The sequence below is a fragment of the Taurulus bubalis genome (genome assembly GCF_910589615.1).
Source record: "Taurulus bubalis genome assembly, chromosome: 18".
NCBI lineage: Eukaryota > Metazoa > Chordata > Actinopteri > Perciformes > Cottidae > Taurulus > Taurulus bubalis.
The window spans coordinates 12,470,284-12,489,773 of NC_136606.1; the positions used below are offsets into that span (position 1 = coordinate 12,470,284).

The 19,490-nt window shown below is 40.6% G+C and overlaps 1 protein-coding gene across 1 annotated transcript in view; it reads right to left on the reverse strand.

The window, feature by feature from the left end:
- The window catches only part of cntnap2a (contactin associated protein 2a), a gene marked incomplete at both ends in the record, with an annotated part of 347,422 nt that overhangs the window by 88,707 nt on the left and 239,225 nt on the right, over positions 1-19,490 (reverse strand). The window contains 5 exons of the mRNA XM_079234339.1: positions 6,271-6,355; positions 9,132-9,247; positions 10,108-10,227; positions 12,603-12,709; positions 17,193-17,355. Coding sequence (XP_079090465.1) covers positions 6,271-6,355; positions 9,132-9,247; positions 10,108-10,227; positions 12,603-12,709; positions 17,193-17,355 — 591 coding nt within the window. The remainder of the gene's footprint in view (positions 1-6,270; positions 6,356-9,131; positions 9,248-10,107; positions 10,228-12,602; positions 12,710-17,192; positions 17,356-19,490) is intronic.

The window sequence follows — 19,490 nt, forward strand, 5'->3', positions numbered from 1 at the left end:
CTGAAAGGCGGTAGAAAGGTTTCAGGCTAATTCTATCTATTAATTTGCTGTTCTATATAAAGCCTAACTTTACGCGTCAGCCTCGAACGCCTCTTATCAACTGACTGAACACACTGAGCACCCCTGCTCCTGCCTGTAATGGGTGGGGGGGCGAAAACTGCCTGCAACCTTGAAGGGAGGCGGATTCTCATCACTGCATTTAAAGCAGGGAAAGATAGAGAAGATAATTTAACGTTAATTAGCATCTTGTCTACAGGGGGTAAGGAAAGGAAAGAAAAAGGATAGGTCTGACACGAGGGTGATGAGGAGAGTGAGAGAGACGCCTGCAGACACTGGTGATAGTTCCCCTCTCTCTTGGATTTCGATATATTAGCTCTTATTCTCTCTCTCGGCCCCTGACTTGCTTCTTGCCTTGAGTGCCTTCACAAATTAATGACACTGTAACTAGAACATTAGTCGTGTAATGAAAGACGTGGCACAATTGGGCAGTGTGTAGGCACAGTAGGCTAATTAAAAGGGATAATATATATAATATAAAGAGATAATAAAAATTAATAATGACACACTCCAAAACAGTTCAAAACCAACAACAAGGTCCATCGACAGATTATAGTTTTTCTTTGTTTTTAAATCAGCAGAAAAACAACTAAAATAAAAGATAACACAATTTAAGAGGTGCGAGTTGACATAATAGGCGCAGAGGAGTGCAACACTCATTGTGGATTAGTTAAGGATTTCATATTTTTCAGTGAACTTTTGCAGTTCACTTGGATGTCAGCTAGCCTTGTTCACATTTCACAGCAGTGCATCATTATCGGTACCTGTTATTTTTGCAGATAGACACAAGAGCTTGGGAGCAAAACCGAAAAAAAAAATTGACTGCCACTGCTGCATTTGTAAAGGTTAATGATGAACATCAAAAAACACACACAAAAGAAAAAAATAAACAAGTGGTTAACCAGTGCTGGCGAATAAAGTCACTATGGATAAGACCTACCCATAGTGACTAGTAAGAGCAATGATGATTGGCTGCCATATAATGGGTTTTCATAGGCAAATGACTAATGTCTTGGGCAGTCAGGGAAAGTTTTAGCAAGGAGGTGTGTGTGTGTGTGTGTGTGTGTGTGTGTGTGTGTGTGTGTGTGTGTGTGTGTGTGTGCAATATCACAGTGGTTGGCTTGCTGTGACTTGTGTGGCTATAATTGAGACCAGAAGTGCCTCAGAAATGGACTAACAGCGGCGCGCATGCACACAGCCTCATTATCCTGAACCACTCATCTCATATCTCCGGCTACCCCTGTTTCTTCCTTCTTCTCCTGTGTCCATCATTCTCTATCTTTCCTCCGTTTGCTTTTATGATCTGTTTTTATGACAAGAACTGGAACTGGAATATTCATTAAAAAATGCAGATGGAGACGTAATAAAGCCAATACATACAGCTTCTTACCTCTAAAGTCAGCCAGTTAATTATTTGTCCCAAGTCCATTTTCTTTCCCACTGAGTGTCCTATGCTGCGCCCTAACATCCGTTGAGTAGAGCAGTGTTGGCCATGGCACAGTCCTTTTGCTCGACCTGTGATCGAAGTGTGCTGACAGCTTAGACAACAGGAGTTTCAGTTGCTCCTTCTGTTCCACTTTCTCCATGTATTCTCCTCACACAACACTTTTTCTCTCCAGTCCATCTATTTACTGTATATAGTTGCCTTATCACTTACTTGTCCTTTACCTTTTAGTGACCCGTTACATTTTAACAGCCAGTAAATATGCTAACACAACAAAGTTTTATAATGTGACCAAATTCTGAAACAATAGCACTTTATTATACAAGTATTACAATTATTTTTGACATGACTGGACAAAAAAAAACCCATTACATTGACAATTATAACTTTATGTCATCCCTGCTGACAGAAAAAGAAAGCTTCCCTGAGCAGAGAGAAAAGGACTGGCTACTCAGCCCTATCAGCAATCTCATTTTCGGGTGGGCAGGTTATTATTACAAAACATTAAGTTGGCTGTCACTGAATTTTGCCGCCAGTCTTACTTTGCACTTGAGAACAACATTTTTTTCGATTACATGATTGGATGACACAATTATATTGAGTCAGTAATGCTACAGTCAGTCAATAAGTTCAACTTTTTTGTGCAAGTCAATAATTGGAGAAGGAATTCATAGCATTCCTTGAGTATGTAATTGGAGACTTAATTACACTTTTTTTGTGTCATTATTACTGTGACAAATTCAGGTCACCAGAATTAAAGTTACAAGCCTCTGTCCACCAACTGCAATAGTGAATCAGGGTAACTTGTCTAAGTCTTGCTAGCATCTCAGTCAAAGCTTCTTCATATGAGCAGAGAATGTGTGAATCTGTGTTACCTCTGAACTGTGCACATAACAGATACATTTTAGCGTGGAACAATTGACTGGATTAATGAGATAATTTGTTTGACAGAAACATTTCTCTCTTCATTAGCCTGAATTCTATGAATGATTCTATCAATCGCTTCAGGCAAGCCTGACAATAGAGAGAGAAGCAGCATGTGTTTTCACAAGCTTACACAAGCTCTGTGTCAAAGTGAACGTGTGCACATATGTGCATACATTTGGAGTGGATCACGATGCCTTTGTCCGGATTGAAAAAAAAGGTGTTTGCCGTCTAGGTGCGAACTGCACACAGGAGAAATTTGCCTTCAGGGCTTTCTTTAATTCAACTTAATCAAGTAGGAACTTTGTCTAAACCTAAGTCAATTCCTGGCCGATAGCCCGAAGGCAAACTTCTCCCACATGCGTGTGGTTGGGACTACTGAGCCTCCTGTGGTTGAACACTATTGTGAACATTTTGAATGTCCGTTCCACGCAACCTGAATGGTTGACGTCTTTATTTACGGAAAAATTTACCTTGTTCCGGAGATAAATAACATCCCTTTTTGACTGCGTAATATTCAAGTTCTGCGTGAAAGTATTCATGAGAATGTTGGCAGAGTTGTTGGATCATTTCAAAGGGTTAGTTACTAGGAAACCACCATCTTTGGCACATGTAGGCAAAGGGAAAGTGCAGAACACCGATTGTTCAAGGCTATATATAGGACCATGACTTTGGGTACATAAACATAATGTTCATTTTCAAAAGAAAAGGAGGAGCAACAGTGACAAAGGAACTTAACCTGGCTTTTTTCATTAGCCATTGGTGACCCAACCAGGCAACTGATGTACAGCACTCACCAGCTTTAGCATACGCTTCATCCAAAATCCTCTGTGGCTGTGAGCATGTGTCTCAGAGATTGATAGCTTTGTGTTTTTATCTGCATCTGCACAAGGGCTTTTTTTTGTGCAAGGCTTTGGTTGTTTACAGGTTGTTTACGCTAAATGCGATGATTCTAAATCATTAGTGAAGGGAGCCAATTCTCCTTTTAAAAGCCGTTATTCCAACACTAATGGACATAGTGTTCAGAGTGAGTGAGAAGACAGGGACAGAGAGATGGGCTGGGGAAAAAAGGAGATTTGAAAAAAAATAGGATGGAAGAAATAAGGGGAGGTCAAATTGCAGGTGAAGAATGGGTAAAAGGTAAAAATGGAGGCTTTAAATGAGATAAGGGAAAACTAAAGTGGGAGTAGAGGAGAGAATAAATGGATATGAATTGATAAATGTTGAAGCAGAATATGATGGGGAGCAGTGGATAGAGGAAGATATTAGATAGAAGGAGGAAATGGGTGAGGAAGGAGAGAAAAGGGAAATATCGCCCGGGTTTGTGAGTGCCTTTGAGCTGTCTCTTTGTGTGTGTCGTTGCATGCATCAGCATGTCTCTCTCCCATTATTTTACCCACCCGTCTTGCGAACGAGCAAATGTTGGACGGAGACAAACTGCGTGTGCGCAGGTGCAGAATGTGTTTGAGTGAAAAGAGAGCGGATAAAAAACGGCAGAGGGACAGAATACTTGAACGAGGTGAGGAAGGGGTCACACAATTAGAACAATTACTGCCCAAGTTCCAAATTAAGGATGTCACTGGTGGCAGAATATAATTCCCATTTAACGGTTCGTTTAGCTCTTAAATGTCAGCCCTGGTGTAATAGATGAGATCTGGATGAGAAAAAGAGGAAGTGGAAGAGTAATGTGTGTGCGTGTGTTTAGCCATGCGTATGTGCGTGTGCCTGTGGTTCACAGAGAAAATACTGTTGACAGTGTAATTTGATGAAAGCTGACAGCTAATTTACGAAACATATTTTTGGGTAAATTATTTTTCCCGGTCCTACTACTTCAGTCATTCTAAACTGGTAATTGAATTTCCCTAACTTGCAAGGTAGTGAATTAGGAGTAAACTAGTTAATGACGGACTGACTGACTGTGTGTGTGGTTGTGGGAGGGATGTTTGTATGTGTGTGTGTATTTGTGTATGTGTGTTCACACAACAGCATTGAAGCAAAAGTATAACAAGAGAGTGTCTTAACAAGGTGTGTGTATCTGTGTGCACGTATGCTACACTGCAGGTGAAGGTGCCATCGCTCAGTGCAGTAGAAGTTAATGGCAAAGTTTTGGTCTGCCGCACTAATACCCAGCTATTACTTACCACCTATCGCTTTATTCCTACTCAGTCAATCAAGGACCACAGACACACACGTACACAAAACACACACATACAAAGGCATACATCTAACAAGCGCAAGAGCCTCTCCCTCCTTCAACCGCTTTCTATTTCATCTCACTCACTCTAATTGCCACAAGTGTCTTGACTTTATGAAGCAATCCCTAAGGTGTGTGTGTGTGTGTGTGTGTGTGTGTGTGTGTGTGTGTGTGTGTGTGTGAGAGAGAGCCAGAAGGGAAACAGGCAGAAACGGATCTGACAATGACAGGGGGCTTGTTATTCTCATAGTGAAAAACACACACACACACACACACACACACACACACACACACACACACACACACACACACACACACACACACACACACACACACACACACACACACTAGACCTTATATCAAGCTTTGAGCAAGGCAAGAGTAGATCACAGCTGCAAGCCCAGCTCTTTATTTTCTCAACAAAAGAAAAATATTAAAAATATTAAAAACCCCACTGAAAGTCCACTAAACCCAGGCATAGTACAAATCAAACATATCTAATCCAGGGCAAATCTTACACAACTCAGCCATTTCACTAGCCAGCCTAACTAATCCAAACCAAACAGGGGAGACCATGCCAGGCCTCGCTGCAGCATATTACAGCCAAACAAATCCAATTCAAATGAATGTTATCCAAGTTAATCTATTCAGAATGATCCCAGCCAGGCCACAACTCATTCCCATTGCTCTGTTTCAGTACTTTTATCTGTAGTCCTCGGTAAAGACACAATGAAATATAACAAGCAAACATACAGATGGGTGACAAATTATAGGAAAACCCAACAAAGGTCAGGACTTGGTATCACATGCACTGATCAGTCCAGTGAACGGTTGCAATAAACACATAGTTAATGTTGTGAATTTAAAGTAATACTTAGCTCAGGTTTAAGTAACAAAACCACTAAGTTAGGTTTTGAGAAAACATCATTGTTAAATTAACAAATTAAAAAAACTGAAAGCACTTCATAAACATCACTAACGTAACACTGCTTTTCGAACACAAGTCCCCGGGTTAAACGTCCTGTGTTTGAAAGGCTGGCTGATTCCTTCACACAACTTGAAGCCTCCAAAAATGGAAGCTTGTTTGGTTGCAAGGGTGAAAAGGTGAGACTGAGAGCTGATTTGAGCCAAGCAGCAGCCCCTGCAGCCTGCTGCTCTGATGCTTCTATGACTACCATGTTAGAAATGTCCAATGTGTTTCTAAATCAGTCCACATTTTGAACATCCCGCTCAAGCTATGCCATACACTAGCACATGTGGAGCCTAACATTAAAATTGCACTTTAGATCTACAATTTTCTAGCATGCAAGCTGCAATTTTGGTCGGTCGACCTCACACAGAGAGTGAGTACTGCTCAAACTTCAACAAAAAAACAATACAGTACTATACACATACTCAAGCAATCTTAATTGAATCACATGTGCTGTAGATATTCATGTAAACTATTTCCATGACTTTTCTAATTCAATGACTTTTCCAGGTGTTTCATGAACTTGGTTTATTTGCCTCTCCTCTGTCTTCCCCAGATAGACGCAGATGGGGAGAGTGTGTTGTTGTTAATAGGAACTATGACACCACATCCTGCCTGTCTCAGAGCTGTGAACCTGTGCTTCAGTCGGTGGTGAATAAAGAAGCCATCCTCGGCCCTTACCTGGAGTGTTGAGCAGTCTGGACATGCGACAGCTGTAGGCGATTTGCTGCTCACAGAATTCCGCACTGGAGGTGATGGCTGTCACCTGGAAGCACAAGCACAGATATGCATTTTTATTTCATCTTATTCCGCCAGATAGGACAATTTCATGTGAAAGAAAATGATTGAGCTGCATTATGAAATAAAGAGTACTGCAATGTTTTAAATTAAAATTCCCCTGATTGAGAGAAGCTGAACATGGAACAAGTGATTCATACAAATTAGAAGAGAACAAAATTACAGGGAGCGCATGCTGCTCAAACACTAAAAGTAAAATCACGAAAACTGTGGTCTTATACACATTGCAGGGAAAAAACTGCAATCACTCCTCATTGGAACATTAAAACCTGTAAAGTTCGCACACACACTTTGCTTTTGACCGAGTGTGATTAGAGGCTGTGGGGTAACCTGACTTGAAAAAGCTGACTTGTTTTTTCGTGCGACCTGCACAACCAGCAAGATTAAAATATGGACTCTTTAATTGGAGAAAGCAGATTTGGATCATCTGAGTTGTACGGAGCAACACCACAGGAGACAGGTATTGAGGACAGTGACATTATCTTTCTGCATTTGGTAGAACTAAAACTGAATTAGCATATGATGCAGCTGATGATGTGGGTTTGTCAAAACAGGGACAGCATAAATGTTACTATAGTTACATAATTAATTTATTCTGTGTGTACGGCCATTACAAGATAGAGGGAGAAATTACTAATTTCACTCTTTACTTGATTTACTTACATGGAAACTGGGCAATCGAGTCTCCGTTAGCTCTGGGAAAACTTTACAGACAACTCAATGCAAAGATCTGTGAGCTCAGACAAAAGATGTACTTGTTCTATTAAAATCTACTTCTGTTGGATTTCTCCGCAGAATTTGGAAAGTGCAGACTGAGGTGTCAATGTAGGCAGGATCTCACACATCTGTGCTAATTTTGTTTAATTACCACTCTTTAAAAAAAACAACAAAAAAAAAACAGTAAAGATCCTTTTTTTTTTTTTTTTTTTAAATGGAGCCCAGACATGGTGATATTTTGGTGAGGCAGACTATAAGGGATAGTTAGAGGACCCAGACCAAATTTACAGGGTTTGTGAGAGAAAAAAATCAATCCTTTAGACCAGAGGTGGGCAAACTACGGCCCGCGGAGCATTTTAATCCGGCCCACCGAGTATTATAATTATTATAACATTAAAAAAAAACGTTATAGTAAAGACCGCTGTCTGTTGTGGTCATCGTGCTTTGGGAAAATCAAGTCGGGAACAGAGAGGCGTTACAGCAGTTTGTACGCGCCGTGCCGACTGCTGCCTGCCGTGTTCTGCTGAACTAGAGCGACACACAACACTTGCTGTGCTGCGCTGGTCAGTTCCACCCCTCCCCCACTGATCCCACAGACAAGGGCGACACTTTTTTTATTTTTTATTACCGTAATATACCGCAAAACACTGAAAAGCTCCACTTCTTAGCGGTCAGAATCCTTTTTAATTATGTCGTAAAGCGTTAACTTTAGAAGAATTACGGTAATATGAATCACTTTCTGTCGCTGGAGACAAGGTTTGTACTACAACAGTTTTAGAGTTGTAAAATGAACTGACAGCTGCATGCAGAGTATTTTTCCTCAGTATAACTAACATAACTAACCACATTCCACCCTGCGCGCTCATGTCATGTGACATATAGGGTTCCTGCCATCCTCCTGCATTGATCCCTTCTGTCACAATGAGTGGACCCAAGAAAAGACAAGTCGACAGTGAGTGCAGAGTCTTTAATGAGTGGACTGCTAAGTATTTTTTCACCGAAGTACGATCAGAGGCAGTATCTCTTATTTGCCAAGAAACCATTGCAGTATTCAAAGAATACAATATAAGCCGCCACTTTTCCGCCAAGCATGCTAACTATGCTAGCCAACAGTCAACGACAGAACGGGCGGCTACTGCTAAGAGGTTGGCAGCCAATTTAAAGAGTCAGCAAAAAAAAATTCTCCGCCAAACTGCTATACAAGAATCAAGCACCAAGGCAAGTTTTTTGCTAGCATTCAAAATAGCAAAAGCCAGCAAGGCTCCCCACCTTCCCTTTGGCTCCAATAATCTGTTTTACCAGATACTCATACTCTCATGTGGTCTGCATTTGGGTCCGCAACATTGTCCTCCCGTGACAGGTTCACACAAACACTCTCCATCCATCTGATACTGGCCTGGCCCGTCTGTCAATTTTTTTTATTCAATGTGGCCCCTGAGCCAAAAAGTTTGCCCACCCCTGCTTTAGACGTTGAAAAAATAGCAATGAAATACAAAATGAAGAGAACTTGTTTTTATAATCACTGGGTGACATATATTCACGCATTATTAAGGCAGCCTGTCGTAGTAGAAGATGGTGTCGTGACCGGGAACATGGCGGGTCCTCTTGGCAGTGTAACCCCAGAACCATACTTTATGTTAGACATACCTTCAAGTGTCGGATATCATAAAAAAAACAATGCGAACTGTGATTGACAGTCTGCCTCCCTCACAAAAGAATGTTGATATGCAGTCTCTTGGCATGAAATCAATAATCTGATGGCTACGATTTTAAATACATGAAAACACAACAAATCTTGCTTTCCACCCCCCCCCTCCCCTCTGCATTGTATAGCTCATCACTTTTACTTTGTAGAAAACAGTCTTTGATGGCAGGCATAAAAAACATTCTGCTTTTTTATCCATTTTTATGGTTGAATAGTAGAACATCTAAAACTCAAATGTTGCAACACAGGACTTTCTATGAATAATGCATGCATACGTGTGTGTGTGTGTGTGTGTGTGTGTGTGTGTGTGTGTGTGTGTTACCTGGTCCATAGAGGCACTGTAGTTAACCTGTAAGACGGTGCGTCTCTCTCTACTGGAGCCAGTCACTGCAATTTTGGGTGGCAGGTTGTTCATAACTGTTGTCCACACTTTGTCCTCTACACACACAAACATGTGAGCATTTTAGGAATTATTCTCTTCCACAAAAAGAATAGACTACTTATATGCAGTAAATTATTACATACAAATTATTATATACACATGTATAATTACAAACACAAGTTTGGCTGTCATCACAGTTCTTTCTGTGTAATCTCAGCGACAGCTATGCGACACAGGGTTTAATAGACACTTCTTTGCTGTTATACCATGAGCCAGTCAGTCAGACATCTCCCTGTTCATTCACACTGTCACTTGGGGAATGTGTGTGTGCGTGTGCATTTCAAGTCTCTCAGGTGTGTGTGTGTGTGTGTGGGAGAAAGAAAAACTCTTAACATTTCTGAGGTATGTGTGAGTGTGCTATTCAGCGTGACTAAGGGGCTAGCCAGCGGAGTGCAGTGACATTTCATTAAAAGTCTTGCCTCTTCTCTGCGTGCGTGCTCTGCTGTTACAGACTACCTACTTATTCCACTGTGTGTGTGTGTGTGTGTGTGTGTGTGTGTGTATATGTCAGAAGTCTCACTCGGACTGTTGGAACACTCTTAGGTTTGCAAAACAGGTCAGTTTCATATGTGCTTGTGCAAGTGTGTGTCTGTGTGTGTATCTGTATCTGTGTGTCTGTGGTAGCAGCTCCTTCAGAGTTAGATGTCAGTAGTCGTGACCGTGTCGCCATGGAAACCCCAAGCAGAGCAGGTCAAGAGTGTTGCTGTCTGAGGTTAAGAATGAGGAGGGCTGGAGAGTTTTATTCCCTCACAGGTCACTGAGGCTGCACAGAGTAGATGCACCGCAGACAAGAGCGCACACACACAAAAACACAAACACGCACACAGAACAATGTTTCTGGCTCTCCCACACACACCTGTCATGTTGCAATTGACTTTGAAGGGTCCAAGGGGTCCGCTGCCATCAGGGTCGATCCAGTAAGTGTCAGAGGACCTGCCCAGGTGCTTATAGGCCTCACATGACGGCTCATAGATAGCTACAAGTGGGGCAGGGGCAAAAGGAAAGAAGACAAAATGAGCAGTCGGAAGAGGAGGAAACAAGACTAAAAATGCATCGCCTCAAATTTTATAACAAAAGCTTTGTTTGACACCTACAAAGACATTGGTCTTGTGTTTACACTAATATTTGTCTGTGTCTTGTATTACATCATGTGAGATAAATGTTGTTCTTGTATCAATGATTTTAAACACCACTGTTGAAGAATGGATGGAAAATAGAGACACAACTTTGGTATTTCAAATAACTTTACAATACATGGGGTTAAACATTTAAATGTTGGTCTGAGGGTGGTGGCAATGTGAAGGCCAAGTTTAAGTCTAAAATTAGAGGCGTTGATCCTCTTTTAAATACAAAATTTGTCATTTTCTGTCCTGAGGTTGGCGCTCATTACAGTAGCCAAAGCTAATTTCTGATATCTTGGGAGGGGTTAGGAATCACACTGCAAGTCATGATATTATACTGCAAGTATATACTGCCCAGAATACCAACAATACAACAAGATGATACACCTCCCAAAAGAAAGCCCTCGATATACACATATATAATATTAATATGTTTATGTCTGTAATGGACCAAAGATTGATAAAACACATTTTGGGATGGATCTAAAATAGCACATCGATGTTTGAAGTAGTTTTCTCTTTCGCCTCCTGCCAGAAGACACTTTCTTGTTGCCAGTCTCTTATTTAGATGTGGCGTCTTGTCCCACACACTCAGACAACATATTGATGTTATATTTGTGTTGATCTACGCATATAGACAGTGTGTGTGTTTGTGTGGCAACAATTGCACTTCAAAGAGAAATGTGTGTGCGCGACTTGGAGTGAAACTTGATTGAGGAGACACCATTCACAGGCTTAATAATGAGTTTAAAAAATGAATATCTTATATCTTTATTCTAAGCCCTTTATAACGGTTTATGTTTTTGCATGTCTCTTCTTTCTGTCCCCTCTGCCATCATTTCAACTTTCATTACATCTTCTAACTTCTTCATTATTGGTCTTTCTCTTATAGATACCCCTCTGCTCATCCAGGAGTTTAGTGATGCAGTTGCTTGCAGAGAGTATATCCTCTCAAACGAAACCTTGCTGAACCATCTCACAAGGATCAGAACAGAATTGTAAGGCACTACTTATATTTCAAAGCAATCGTCAAATGCTGTAACACAAAGGAAGCTGAATTACCAGCACGTCGCTTCACAGCGGTGGGACACAACAACAACATTCAAAGGCCAACAGAGAAAATCAAGAGACCTTGTTGGAGAAGGGAATGTGATTAGAATGATGTAACACCTATGCACCACTTTCACCTTCACCAGAACTGAATTATAGTCATTAAATAAATGGACATACACCCACATCCAAATGTAGGTTGTGCAAGAGAAAATATCAGTGAACAACAGTCCAAGACCCTAAAATGTAACACTTACAATGATATAAAAAAAGAAAAGCTTCACATTTCTGAATTTAGAATTGACAAATGTTTGACATTTCAAATCCACAGATTGATTAATGAAGTTCTCACTTACTATTAGCACTTAAATTGCAGTTAGGAGACTTGCACAACAGACTTTAAACAGAAGACATTATTCACCCTGTCTCCTATTGGATGGTCCGCCGATTCATCCCATTAACTCCAGGTCACTCATGTGCCTTCAGCTATTTTTAAAAAGTGAATTGGTTTGTCATAGATATTGACAAACACAGACGGATAAATATGTCATCACACAAAGACATTTTAATGCATGTTGTGTGTTTTTTTAATTTCTGTTATTAGTGTCAATTCTTTATTTCCATTCTGATGAATTCACACTCTTGTCCCTATGCAATGATGTATTATTAACAATGCCCTTTTCACTCACTTCATTCTTCACATTTTTTCACACTTCATATATAATACATCTGTTATTTTATGTTAAACATTCACAATATTGCCAACACTTTCCCCTCTCATCCTTTCTTAAAAGAGAACATTGTCTGGAGCACATGGGAGGAAGGATGGCATTCTCCAATTTTTAAGCCTTTAAAAAAAAACTTTTGGCTTTTTTGGGGCTTTCAGACTCTGTTCTCTTTGTGTGCTCGAGCTTTTGGTCGGGTCAGACCAGAACAAAACACACAACGCAGTCAGAAAAGCCTGGGCTCTGAACACTTCAAAAGTTCATCTGTCCCTCTGCTGAGGATTGTTGCTTTGGAAGAAGAAACAGCTTAAATCACTCAAAGGCGAACAGAGGAAGGCCAAATCAAACAAATGCTCAAGGAACACAACACAGTGGTTTTCGAATTAAGGGGGTGGGCAGATAGCAAATAACACACAACTGCATACAAACACACACAAACAAACAAACACACTTACAAGTGTGACAGGTGGCTCCAGTGTATCCTGTTCCATCACAGGTACAGCTGAAACCGTCCCAAGTCTGTTTACAGCGGCCGCCGTGTTCACAGTGATTTGGCATACACCTGGAGAAAGAGTGTACACTTTTAAACATTTGCAAGACATGCAATGCCTTAAAAAAGAGGGAAAAAAATATGTTTGCAGTATGTGTCAGAAACACATACACAGCCCACTGTCACACATCTATACTGCCAGCATGCAGCAGATGCATTCTGATTTATGTCTGGTTGTGTTGATATGAATATACAGTTTTAACATCTGGCAACTGGCCTGCTTCCTGTCCTACCATCAACATATGTGAGACATTTAGAATACATTATTATACAAGAACACCTTTGACTATTTTCGTGTTTAGTGTGTCAATTCCTGTATGTTCAATATGTTGACGCAAAAAACATCTGGTACGTCTGGACTACTGCGTGGACTGAATTAAACCATTCATATCCAAATCAACAGAAAATGTGTACACGGTTTTGCTGAATACCTTCGTCTACATTACAGTAATATACAGTATGAACAGTGCAACAAATTAAGCAAGTTAATTGGACCTTTCACATTACAATACACATCTGGACTAATGCACTAATTCCACCAAAAGCAGGAGGCAAACATCTAGAAACCAGTCTACACCGTCTTTACCAAAATTCCACACAATGTGGAAATAACACACGGCTTTGTGAACTGTTGAGAGCAACTGCTTTAAACCCATCCCAGACGAGCCAACATTTGTCACAAACGGAAGTCCACGCAGGGTTATATTTAAAACCAACACAATTTATTTTCATAGCCTAGAAGGCCCATGTGAGTTTAATCAAGCTGATGACACCATGTCAACCATCTGCCTGCTGAGGTTGGACAGCCTCCAGGACAGTGAGAGGGCCGTCACGTTAGATGCACTAAAGTGTCAATGAGAACAACTTCAGTGCATGTCCGCCGATACTGACACACATTCTTAGGCGGTGAGACAGTTGGGGTTTACCGTGCTGATTCTCTATGCGTATGACTGTTGTACAAGTGTTTCTTTTACAGTCACAATCTACATTTAAAAAAGGACTTGAAATATTGAGTGTAGTATATGTAAACAGTGTTACCCTTCTCGGTGGGAATACAGCATTAAGCACATAGCTGTTCAGACATCATTGTTTTTCTTGTTGAAATTTCAATACCAGCTCAGATCTTGAACACATCAAAGTTCTGCGGTTTGTTCTGCCTTCAGGCCTGGTGGGGATGGATCCCGAGGCACTGGAGTCTCAGAGCTGGGGTTCCCACACACAAACTTGCACAAATGCACGAATAGATAAATACAAAGAAAATACCATATACAACTTTGAGTGATTACCGATATGATGAGGAAAGCCAGCTGGAGGGGAAAACAAACACCAACGCATGCAAGAGCTGCAGGGGACCATTTAAAATGCAGAGTTCTTCTTTAGTCACGTTGGGAGGCAGACAGTTAAGCAGCACAGAGCGGGAGACATAACAATCGCTGTTTTCAAACCTCCAGAAACTCTAAATCTGACATAAAACTGTGGAGCGACTCTAATTGTGACTCTTCTGTTTACGTCTATATACTGTTTTGCACTTACTATTTTTTTTATATGAGTGGATGAGCTCTGTTTTGTAAGCAGTCAATCCTGAAGTGACAATAAACTACATATGCACTTTCTTTCTTTCGGATAACATGACGAAGCATATTCAATGTAGTGCTGGTGTGTGATTTTGAATGGACTGTATGTCAGTATTGTAACTATGCTGCAGAACAATTACATTTTCAAAATAACTATCCACCTCTCTAGCTTTGACTGTGTTGACTGGTGCAGAAAAAGACACTTTAGGTAACATTACTACACATGTACCTGCTTGCCATTTATAAACTTTATAAACATGCTATTGCATGTAATGTAAATGAAATACAAAATTCTAATATACCGGTGATCCATACCGGTGATTTGTAGCTTCAGCGGTGCAGTTCAAATGGCATTGTGTTGTCACAATGGGCTGTAAATTGACAGGCACCAACAATCACAGAAGACATGCTCAGCAAGCTGTGAGCACTGAAGTACACTGACTACATATGCTAAGGGCTTTGTATGAGAATTTGAAATCTTTGAAGAGAATGGAGTCCCTCGGTATGATTATGCTTTCATGTGTGTGTTGCAGTACCCTTACAGAATGACAGTGACATTGTGAAATATGGGAATTTGCATGCCTTGCCCCCGTGTCTGTGGAGATATGTGTGTTTTACTTCTTCCACCATCTCAGCCGAAACAGAATCCCACAGTGGAACGGCATTGATCAAGAGGAGGTCAGACAGGGCTATTGAGCTGCCTTCAAAGACATTCTGATTAGTTAGATGGTAGCACTGGACCCATTCATCTTCCATGGCAGGACAGGGCCCACCTCAAACAATGCAGGGCTGATACACAGCATTTTTGAAGTAATAGAGATGAGGGAAAGGGTAGGACACTCTTTTAGGACATCTTAGGACTATCTGCAGTGCTAATGCACCACATTCTGCAAAAATAATATTTTCATTCTACTTCACATTGCAAAGCAAAAAATGTATCCAGAAGAGAGGGCTTTGTCAAAATGTAAGAGCCGTCTGTGCTCAAAATATTACTTAAACCAGATCTTAAAAAAATGTTCACCCGTGAAAACAAGATTTTTGAAATAGTAATTCACAATGTAGTGTGAACTGGGTATTGTTGGTTATTTGAAAATGCAAGCATATTTTTTTCTGAAGTAGCAACAATCAATAATCAAATGACTATGCATACTGCGTGTGGTGGTAAACACACAGATAATTATCACTGGGAGGCAGTTTTGCTCTGCTCTATGGAGCGGTTTCAACTTGTTATTTCATTTTTCCAGGCTACAAAGTTATAGTTTGGTTTACACTCACTGCTTTCATGGTTTTGTGTTTGGCAACAACAGGCAGCTGTTTTCGGCAAATAAGCTCCAGAGAATCACTATTTGCTAACAGGCAGGCAAAGTGACTGGCCAGATATGTCCCTGAGGAGTTAGTGGAAACCAAATACAGAGTTTATAGAGAGTGAATATCGGACATACAGATGTCAGTTGGCCATAAACACGACTTTAAATAAATGCTAATGTTTGCTGGATGTGTAAAGCAGGCAACTGTATGCTAAGAAGTCCAGCATATATTTTTTAAATGTCATAATTGGTCAGCTATGTTCACAATTTGTTTATGCTGCCCCAAAATGGCCAAAAGATCAGTTATTGCAGGTTCAACATTCATATGGTAAAGCACTTCCACATTAAAAGGCCATCTTCCAATAGTCTCAACACAGTCAGTCAACAATGTAGTCACCACTTTTCATATATACTGTGTTCGAAGACTTCATGTGTAAAATAGTGATTTGACCAAAGATCGTCATGTCCAGATATCAGTCCTGTATATTGGTTATCTACCCTTAAATCAAATCACTTTTCTATAATAACAAAGTCACCTTACAACAGAAAAAATGTGAACATTTCTAATGTGACTTCCATCACAAAAAACAAAACAAAAAGGTGTCAAACTTTTAATAGTTTTGCCATTTCAGTATGGACTGAGAACTTTGAGAAAATGATGTGAACATAGTTTTACACATACAGAAACTCTGCATACACATCTTTCTAAAATCTGTATTAGTGTGGACACAGCTCATGCTGTGGTCCACGTTTAAGTATCCCAGACCTTTGTAGAAGTGAAGATGAAATTGATCTAAATCAAGCCGTGGCAGTTGGTGTCTACTTCTCTGGGTGAGGATATTGATGAGGGTAAGTGTTATTGACAAACCTACCCTGAAAACAAATCACTTGGGATATGGGAGATGCTGTCCAATCAGCGCAAGGTCAACTAGTTATCGCAGCTTCCTTCTCATACTTATCTTGCAATCCATACTCCATGTGTCTGTCTAATAAGCACTGACATCTTTTTGGCTATTGCATGACTGAAAACCACTGAACTATTATTTAACATAGGACTAGGCCTAATCCTTAAAGATTAAACCAGTCCACAACGATGCACCCTGGCATCAGATTCAGTGTAAAGAAAAGCTGGGATGATTCCAGAGGAACAATTCGTCCCAGTGTGTTTAAATAATAAATTGGAATGTCAACAAGTTGTGAATGAATGCTTCCAGTGAGCCAACATTTGGACGTACTGGTTGCAGCTCTGGTATACTTGAGAAATGAGTGGCTCCTGTTTGATGTTAGATTAAGATCATACAGTGTTTTCCAAAGATGAAACCTTTTTTACACACCCCTTACCCTGGTAATCCACGGCATCAATTCTATCCATTTATTAGTATGACAAGCACACAGAACACAGCCACACAAACATAGTCTTGTACAGTTACACTCACAACACCCAGAGCTGCGAGTCATACATCTCTGGATAAGAATTCAGAGACTATTTTTTATGACTCCCCCAATTTAAAACCACTTGATTTATGACACTTATTAGAGCTTTGAATTTGGCTATAATTGTCATTCGTAAATGATTGTATGGATGTGCGTACATGCAGGAATTAGCATTCTTACCTGTCTATGATTGCACACATGTCAAGGCTGACGTTCTCAAAAGCTCCCATAGTGCCTTTTTCCACCGCATGCAAATCTGCTGGTTGGTCATCCACCAAGATCGCTTGCATGCAGCCCTGGAAGGTACGCTGGGAGGGTGGGAACAGCGTCTGGAGAAAATACCCTGAAAACAGCAGAAGAAACAAAAGCACAAAAAGCTTCATCATGGATTTTTTACAATTACAAATCCCAGAAAGTTGGAGATGAATAAACTGAATACAGAACACAAGTTGAGTGGGAACAGAAACAAAGGGATGCACAGCAGCTTGCGTTCAAAGACCGGAGTGAAAGAGGTGAAAGAGTGTAGGAGGACGACAATAAACGAGACAAAAATGGAATCTTTTGATTCCCGATTTAAAACACATTATGAAAAGACGACCTTCTGTAGAAGTCAGACTAAACGATGATAAAATCCTTGACAAGGAACAACAGACCTTGCCTGTTATTGTGATTTTCAAAGCCACAAACCTCCATCAGTCCTCGTGTTTTAGAGCTTATCCACAAGGCCCATTAGCCTTAATACTGGCGGAAAGGCCGCAATAGACTAAAGAACATATAGGTTTTACTATATACAGTACTTTTATGAGATACAAGAGTCAATGGCCCGTCCAGAGGTAGCACTGGGCCTTGACTGAAGCAAGGACAAGGCTAGGACAGAAATGTGTGTGTGTGTGTGTGTGTGTGTGTGTGTGTGTGTGTTTGTGTGTGTGTGTGTGTGTGTGTGTGTGTGTGTGCGTGTGTGCGTGTGAGTGGGAGCATGCTAAATCATTTGCAAAAATGAAAGTCCATGGATATATGGCAGGTGTGAGAACATTCTACATGTCCCAATCCCTCTTCAGTCGGCACATCTACAGGCGTTATTACAGTGCACATGCACTGTCATATATAGGAGATGAGAGTCTGGAATTCAATCTTTGCCACAAGCATACAGGTCATACATAAAACACTGTGGCTCAATGACATCTCCATCATCGGGATGTTATAAGCTGTCACACCCTCCAGCATGCCTATTAGCCTCAAGGCCAAAGTATCAAAAAGGCTTATTATAGAGGGCATATGCACTGTGTGTGTTTGTGTGCACCAACAATAATTTTAGTTTATGTGGCTGGCTGTTATGCCAGCAAACAAAGCAGCAGAACAGTACAATGTGTGTCCCTGCATGTGTGTTTGTGCTGGATTGTCCTTTTCTTCACATATTTTGATTTTCATTTCCTCCCCCAAAAGTGACTCCTGTCATCCTTGCCATCTGTCTCTTCTCCTGCCACACCTGTCCATTGTCTTTCCAGGGGTGTTGGAGAGAGACAGGCAGTGAAAGGAGAGCGGGAGAGAGAAGATGGTCGAGAGAAGATGGGAAACAGAGCAGACTACAGCTGGCTGGCAGCACTTTGTATGCTGTGGATAGCATATGAATGCAAAGGAAATGCAGCCTTCCTGACAGTTTGGCAGAAGGAACAGAGTGGATGGGTGAATGGATGTATGTTGTGAAAGCTATTGAAGGTGGTTTCTCTTTTGCTCTATCTAAACCACTGATGGGTAATTTTCACATATTAAGCACACAAAAATAGCATACTTGTTTGTTGGGTGTCACCTGATTCAGCCCACCTTCTGCCCATTTAAACAGAGAACTTCAAAACGGTATTACAACTAAAGGTTTCTAGTTTAATTTGATTAAAAAGTCTTGGATTAAATTCATCTTGATAATGCGTGATATCTTGAGAAATTCATAAATCTCACTTATCACTTAACGTCTGTATACGCACAGAGAAATAACTGTTCTGGGGAGCTTGTTTTTGTCACTTTGATCAACACCGTAAATGTTCATCTGGGTATTGCACCAAACTAATTTGCATATTGTATGGCTAAATAAGACGAAGAGGAAATGTATCCTGACAGTAGTCATGCTTTACAGTCGGTCAAAGCAGCATGTTTTTCCCCTTGTTGTCGCTCTAAAGCCACGACCAGCAATGCATCATCGTGTCATTAAAAATCCTGCATTGCAGCCACATTGACAAACAAAGGAAGAAACAGACCAAGATTAATGATCTGGAGACAAACAAAGACAAACACTTGGCAAACAAAGCATAGATGTGTCCATACATCTGTACATGGCCAACAAATCACACACACCCACAGCTCAAATCCAAGCTAAGCATGTCTGTACACATTTGATTATTTTCTTTCCTGAAAGCAACGATGCTGTGTGGCTTTAATTTGTTGTAAACACAAAAGCTCTATTTCTCATAACCCCTCAGGATCTGG